General features: G+C 40.7%; 1 protein-coding gene across 3 annotated transcripts in view; it reads right to left on the reverse strand.

Moving 5' to 3' along the window:
* Positions 1-500, reverse strand: part of LOC122563493 (transcription cofactor vestigial-like protein 2) — a 14,276-nt gene extending 13,776 nt beyond the window's left edge. The window contains exon 1 of one of the 3 annotated variants that reach the window (XM_043717284.1): positions 248-499. In XM_043717284.1, coding sequence (XP_043573219.1) covers positions 248-328 — 81 coding nt within the window. In that variant the 5' untranslated portion in view covers positions 329-499. Of the gene's footprint in view, positions 1-78; positions 195-247 lie in introns of those variants that run through there. The other 2 variants (XM_043717283.1, XM_043717285.1) reach the window with 2 other exon arrangements.
* Between the last annotated feature and the right edge of the window lie 7,543 nt (positions 501-8,043).

An 8,043-nucleotide genomic window follows, 5' to 3' on the forward strand; every position in this document is an offset into this window, starting at 1 on the left:
GCAGAAAGCACAATCTCAAACAGAAACTGCTGGAGAAACGCAGCAGCTCTGGAAGCTTCTGTTGAGAGAGACAGAGACATAAGAGAGGTAACGTTTCGAATCCAGTGTGATCCTTCCTCAGGACAATCTGCTCCAATTCGACCCGACTGGCCATTCAAAATTTCCGTCCAGAGGCTGTCTGCAATGTTACAGAGAGCAGGTAACGCTTTCCCTGTGAGAAATGATCGATCTCAGTTCCCAGTCCTACCTGTGCTGCATACGCTGGGGTGCTTGTGAAATAAGGGCGATGCGCTCCATACGTGTGGTACATAATATCCAGACAGCTCATGGTGAGAACAGGAGGTCATGTACTGGACAGACTCCAGGTTCAGACAGCTGAGAGCTCCATGCTGTCACTCGCTGGTCCCCCCAACCCAGCCCCCACACTGCTAGTCAACTCAGAGAAACCCCAGGGTGTGTGTGAGTGAGTGACAGCCACTAAGTGTACTGGAAACAGCAGCGTGTGTTCCTGCAGCCGAGACTTTAAACCCCTCCCAGGGTCCCGGCTAACCCCAGCAGCTCCCGAACCAATCGCCTGCAGCAGAAACAGAGACCCATGCAAATGAGAGAGACTTTCATTGACAGGAATTTGGAAAAGTTGGATGTGGGAGGACCTTACTAAACAGTCCCCTCGGATAGACACAGACACTGCATCGAAAATGATCAACAATTTTGTGAAAAAATTCTGTGAAAGAATTCTGAACGAAACAACAATAAACATGTCCCCGAATTTTTTTTTAAAGTTGCAAATTAATAAACTAATCCTGAGGAATATTTGCAATTTCGGCTTTCCAGGACTCATGCCCCATAAATAGTTGTGGGATTTTAATGCTTGCTTTTAACGCGTTTGTGGAAATAAAGCATGAGATTGTCCCCTGAACGCCTGACTTGCTGAAAGTAGGGAGTGGGGAATATTGCCCACATAAAAAAAGTTACTGCGCTTTCTTCGCCCACAACCTTGTGAGTTTGTTGCTGTTTCCGCCGCAAGTCAACATTTTCACAATCAGGGTGGGGAGATTTAATAAAAAGAACTGTTCTCCCGGTTTATTCTAATTTAAAATTCATTGTTTCATGAATGAGCCGGGAGCACAAACTGGTGACTTTTTTTTGTTAATTCCAGTTAGTTTCAGTCGAAACAGCCACAGACATGAATCGAGTTCCAGGCTTTTGTTGTAATACATCTGGCCTGATTTGTTAAAATCATGAGGAATTCTCCCTGGCATTAACAGCAGTTAATGCAGTTATCCCCATTATGAAAGCTGCAGGATTTAAGGACTTGTGCACAAAAGTCAAAACTGGCAATCCAGGGCAACTCTGAACTGTTAGTATTCCACCTCTTGAACTAGAATGTTCTCAACTTCTTAAGTTGCCTTAAAAGAACCATCCTCTTTCCCCAACCCCTCCACTCTAATGCAGTTATCCACATTGTCAATATTTATCCCTCAATCAACATCAGACACACATTGAAACATTACCACACCGTTCTCACATTAGTATGGATGGGAGCTTGCTGTGTGCAAATCAACTGCTACGTCTCCTAAATGGAATCAGTGATACAAAATGACCAAAATGGTCTTGTATTGCAGAAGTGGAAGGTCTCAGTTCAAGTTCCATCTGTCCCTAAGGTGGGTAGATATTGGATGTAGGTTTGCTCGCTGAGCTGGAAGGTTAATTTCCAGACGTTTCATTACCCTACTAGGGTAACATCTTCAGTGGGCCTCAGGTGAAGCAATGCTGAAAATTCCTGCTTTCTATTTACATGTTTGGGTTTCTTTGGGTTGGTGATGGCAGTTTGTTGTTGTTTTCCTCCTCTTTAGTGAATTTTATGCCATTATTGATGGTCTTGAAGGTTTCCTCTAACTTGTTTCATTTAGTGATGACAAAGGTGTCATCCACGTAGCGGACTCAGAGTTTGGGTTGGATGGTCGGCAGAGTTGTTTGCTCAAGTCACTGCATTACTGCCTCTGCAAATAAGCCTGATATCGGACATCCCAATGTGTTCCGTTGGTTTGTCTGTAGGTTTTATTGTTGAAGGTGAAGTGGGTGGTAAGGCAGATGTTCACTAGCTTGACGATATTCTCCTTGTTGATGAAGTTAGTGGTGTTTGGTGTATGTGTCTTTGGGTCTTCTAATAGTGTAGTCAGTGTTTCCTTGGCCAGGTTGATGTTGATTGAAGTGAACATGGCTGTTACATCAAAGAAGACCATTATTTCATCCTCTTTTAATTTAATGTCTTTGATGGTCTTCAGGAATTCTTGTAGGCATTCCAGCCGGAACTCTATCAACAAACAAATTGAGTTAGACCCATCTACCACCCCCTGAGAAAAGGAACAGGAAGTGACTTCACCGCAGGAAATAAAATCACTGCAGGAAATGACATCACCAACCCAAAGAAACCCAAACATATAAATAGAAAGCAGGAATTTTCAGTATTGCTTCACCTGAGGCTAACTGAAGATGTTACCTAGTAGGGTAACAAAATGTCTGGAAATACACCTTGCAGCTCAACGAGCAAACCTACATCCAAAACTTCAACCTGAGCTATTAATCTTCTCAAAACGCGTATGTAGATATTCTCTGACCAACTTGTCCAGAAACATTATTACGCATATTCGAAGTGGTAAGACTTGAAAGTTGGCCTCCTGGTTAAGAGGTAGTGGCACTACCACTGTGGCACAAATGTCCCTTCTTGGATCTTTATTGCAGCCTGTAGGCAATTGGTTAGCTTAGTTGGCTGGATGGCTAGTTTGCAATACAGGATGATGCCAACAGCATAGGTTCAATTCCTACATTGACTGTGGCTCACCCTCTCCCTTGCCTGGGGCATGGTGACCCACAGGTTAAGCTAATTATTAGTTGCACCAATCTAATGAGGCAGCAGCCCTGTAGGATGAGTGAGAAGACTTTACCTTTATTGTAACAGATCCAATCAGACTCATTAAAGTTTATGATAATATCACAAAATTACTTCTTTGGCCATAAAGTACTTTGGTGTGTCCTGTGAGTCTTGATGCTATCTAAATGCAGATCTTTATCATAACATTTTCAAGGAATTAAAATGACCATTGAAATGTTTTTATTTTGTGTAAAACTTATGAAGCAAACCTTAGACATAGATAATCACATTTGAAAAAACAAAGTTGACCATTTTCAAATTAACCAATACTTTCATCAAGAAAGTAGTCAGGGAGTGTACTACTGCAAAAAATATTGAAATATTAATGAAGTGGAAGTGCCGTGGTGGACTGGGGTAAACAAGGGCAGAAGTCAGACAACACCAGGTTATCGTCCAACAGATTCATTTGAAATCACAAGCTTTTGGAGCATTGCCCCTTCATCGGTGAGGTGGATTTCACCTGATGAAGGGGCAACACTCTGAAAGCTAGTGATTTCAAATAAACCTGTTGGACCATAACCAGTTGTTGCCTGATGTCTAACCTTATTGAAAGTAAAGCATTTGAAGGAAAAACAGTCTCAAGTAAAAGGACCAACCATGATTTAGATACAAACTCCATTATAATTATGCATGCAAATAATAATGTAAAAATGGCTGAGAATTGCATCATTTAACTTTAAACCAAAATTGCAATCAGATGACTTAAAAAGAATAACATTGACCCACAGAAGTAGCATTTCATCAAAAAGTCACGTTAAAATAAATTGCACTTTTCTTCAAAATGATTCTACTATTGCTGGCAATTCATGCAACATTTGATCCAATAACACAAACAACTAAATAACATTGAACTTCGGGCAATATTTATTATTATAGCACTAGAATGGTAAAATTGAAAATAAAGTCACGCTAGAGATTTATATCAGTTGACATACTGTTCTTGAGCAGACTGAGAAAGGATGAGAATCGGTTCTATTATTGCAGAAAGAAAATCACTATATGTTTTTAACATTTTTAGTCTGACAAGTTGACAAACTTAGAACTTGCTGATTGTGTTTTAAGTTATCAGGGAGATTAATGCAAACAAAAAAATCCTCTTCCACCAGTGAGTGGAAGTGAGAAATAGGAGTGAGAAATAGCCAAGATTTGTTCGGTGCAATCTCAACCTTGTGCTACTTTTCATTTAAGATTCAATGACAAGGACATCTTTTCAGCTATATTCATCAGATTATTAATAAAGGTAGGTCATTTTTAACATCTAAATTTTGCCCTCAAAATAACAGATTAAAACTCAGTTTATGGTTCATATTTTACTTAAGAAGAAAAAGGAAACATATTACGGACACACCCAACATTATTTCTTACAACATCATTGTATTTAAACACTGTTGAAATCTAAACACGTTTCACTGTTGCCTGCCATGATTCAACCATAACCAATTTCTCAGGACTTCAAAGCTAAGAATTCCTGAGTATAACATAAAACTGTGTATCATATGTACCTTTTTAAATAATTTAGCTACCTGCCCTGCTACCTTCTATCCTGCTGTCTGTAGATATGTACACAAAGATCCTTGCTATCTTTAGTACTTTCTAGGATTTTACCATTTGTAATATAAACTCTTTTCTTCTGAGCACTCCCCATTACCCCAGAATTTTCTATGTTGATTTCAATATGTCACTGCAGTGCCCACTGGCTAGTCTGTTTATATCATGCTCCAGTTTATGGCTATCCTCTTTAATACACACATTACCAATTTTTGTGTTTTATGCAAACATCTTGAATATATTTCAAATCTTTAATATACACCACAAACAGCAAGGGCCCCAGCCTTGAGCCCTGTGGAACACCAATAGAAACAGACTTCTACATACCATCATTTCCTGCTTCCTACCTCTCAGAAAACTTTGGATCCAAGCTGCTGCCTTGCTTTGGATCCCATGGGTTCCTACCTCTTTGACCTGTTCACTATGCGGGCAGAGCAAAAACCTTTCTAAATTCTATAAAGGCCGTATCATATGTATTACCCTTATCAACACTCCTGGATACCTCCTTGGGTAATTTGATCATATTTGTCAAATCCATTCTGACGATGGCTAATTAATCTACGTGTCTTCAAGTGCAGATATGTATATCCATCAGAATGTTTTCTAAAAACTTCCCCACTCCAAGTCAGGTGGATTGGCCTGTAAGTTATTGATCTATTACTTCATCTCTTTTTTATAATGGGACAAGAATATCTGCTCAAGAAAGTTTGTAAGGATAAGCAATTATAGACGAGTCAGTTTAACTTCAGTGGTCTGGTAGATTTTGGAGTCAATTATTCAAGATAGAGTTAGCAGTCATATGGAGAAAGGTGGGTTGATTAGGAAAAGTCAGAATGGATTTCTAGTGGGGAAATTTATTAACTTATTTGAGTTTTTTGAAGAGGTTACAAAAAGACTCGATGGAGATAATACCATTGATGTGAACTATGTGGACACTCAGAAGGCATTTGATACATTGCCAAGCAACAGACGTGTGAGAAAAGTCACAGGTCATGGCATAAAAAGGTCAGTAGCAACATGGATCCAAAATTGGCTGAGGGATAGGAAGCAGAGATTAATACTTAATGGATTTTTCCAGGAAGCAAGAAGGCTTATAATGGAGGTCCCCACAGGTGAATATTAGGGCTCTTGCTTTTCCTGAATATATTCATATTAGATTACCTACTGTGTGGAAACAGGCTCTTTGGCCCAACAACTCCACACTGACCCTCTGAAGAGTAACCCACCCAGACCCGTTTCCCTCTGACTAATGCACCTAACACTATGAGCAATTTAACATGGCCAATTCACCTGAACTGCACATCTTTGGACTGTGGGAGGGAACCCATGCAGACACAGGGAGAAGATTCAAACTCCAAACAGGGCAGTCAGCCATGGCTGGAATCGAACCTGGGACCCTGGTGCTGTGAGGCAGCAATGCTAACCACTGTATTCTATGGCAGTGGTAAGGAGGGGATAATTTCAACATTTGCAGATGACTCAAAGCTTGGAAGAATTGTGAACGGTAAGGAGGACAGTGCAGAGTTCCATCGACAATTTGGGAGATTGGGTGGACAGGTGGCAGATGAGTTTCAATGCAGAGAAGTATGAGGTAATGCATTTTGAAGAACATTGGAAAACAACATAAAATAGGGCATTCAATTCTAAAGGGATGCCGGAACAGAGGGATCTAGGTGTATATGTGAATAGATCATTGAAGGCAGCTGGATAGGTGGAGAGAGCAATAATGATCCAGCACCCTTGACTTCATTAATAGGGGCATAGAGGAAAAGAGCAAGAGGGTGATCTTGTACTTGTATAAGACACCTGTTAAGCCCCAGTCGGTGTATTGTGTACAGATTTGGGCACCACATTATTAGAAAGATGTGAACAAATTGGAGAGAGGGGAGAAGCAATTTATAGGAATGATTCCAGGAATGAGTAACTTCATTTATGAGGATAGATCAAAGAAGTTGTGACTGCTGAATTGGAGAGAAGAAGTCTGTGAGGAGATTTGATAAAGGTTTTTGAAAATTATGAACAGGCTGAATAGGGTAGAAGATTGGCAGAGGTGATGCTCATTTGAACAGGCAGTGCAGCCAAATGGCCTCTTTCAGTGCCCAAAGATTTCTGTGATTCTGTGACAATGCTAACAGTGTTCCAGTCCTGTGGCACTTTATCTGTGGCCAGAGAGGATATGATAATTACTGCCACAACCCCAATATCCTCTCTGTTGCTTCCTCAACAGGCTGGGATACAACGCATTGAGGCCTGTGGATTTATCCACTTCTAAGGCTGCTAAACACAGCAGTACCTTCTCTCTCTCTCTCTCTCCCTCTCTCCCTATTGATTTCTTCTAATGTTTCACAGTTCTGCACCTTGATGTCTGTACCTGTGTTGCCCTTTTCTGTTGTGAAAATTGATGTAAAGGATTTTTTGAGGACTATGCTCATATTTTCCTGATTAACACATAGATTATCTCTATGGTCACTAATGTTCCTTTCTCTTTTCCTAGTTATTCTCTTGCTCATTAGATAATGAAAAAAAATCATTTGGGTTTCCTTTATTATATTCGCCAATGCACTTGCTTAGTTTTCCAAATTTCCCTTTTAAGTTGTCACAGAGTCATAGAGATGTACAGCATGGAAACAGACCCTTCGATCCAACTCGTCCATGCCAATCAGATATCCCAACTCAATCAAGTCCCATTTGCCAGGACTTGGTCCATATCTCTCTAAACCCTTCCTATTCATATACCCATTCAGATGCCTTTTAAATGTTGCAATTGTACCAACCTCCACCACTTCCTCTGACAGCTCATTCCATACGCTCACCACACTCTGCGTGAAAACGTTGCCCCTTAGGTCCCTTTAATATCTTACCCCTCTTACCCTAAAACTATGCCCCCTACTTCTGGACTCTCCAACCCCAGGGAAATGACTTTGTCTATTTATCATATTCATGCTCCTCATGATTTTATAAGCCTTTATAAGGCCACCCCTCAGCCTTCGATGTTCAAGGGAAAACAGCCCGAGCCTATTCAACCTCTCCCTATAGCTCAAATTCTCCAACTCTGGCAACATCTTTGTACATCTTTTCTGAACCCTTTCAAGTTACACAACATCCTCCTGATAGGAAGGAGACCAGAATTGCATGCAATATTCCAAAAGTGGCCTAACCAATGTCCTGTACAGCTGCAACATGACCTCCCAACTCCTGTACTCAATGCTCTGACCAATAAAGGAAAGCATACCAAACGCCTTCTTCACTATCCTATCTACCTGCGACTCCACTTTCAAGGAGTGATGAACCTGCACTCCAAGGTCTCTTTGTTCAGCAACACTCCCTAGGACCTTACCATTAAGTGTATAAGTCCTGCTAAGATTTTCTTTCCCAAAATGCAGCACCTCGCATTTATCTGAATTAAACTCCATCTCCCACTTCTCAGCCCATTGGCCCATCTGATCAACATCTCGCTGTAATCTGAGGTAACCCTCTTCGCTGTCCACGACACCACCAATTCTGGTATCATCTGCAAACTTACTAACTATATCTCCTATGATCATATCCAAATCATTTAT

The sequence above is a fragment of the Chiloscyllium plagiosum genome, chromosome 27 (assembly GCF_004010195.1).
Source record: "Chiloscyllium plagiosum isolate BGI_BamShark_2017 chromosome 27, ASM401019v2, whole genome shotgun sequence".
Taxonomy (NCBI): Eukaryota; Metazoa; Chordata; class Chondrichthyes; order Orectolobiformes; family Hemiscylliidae; genus Chiloscyllium; species Chiloscyllium plagiosum.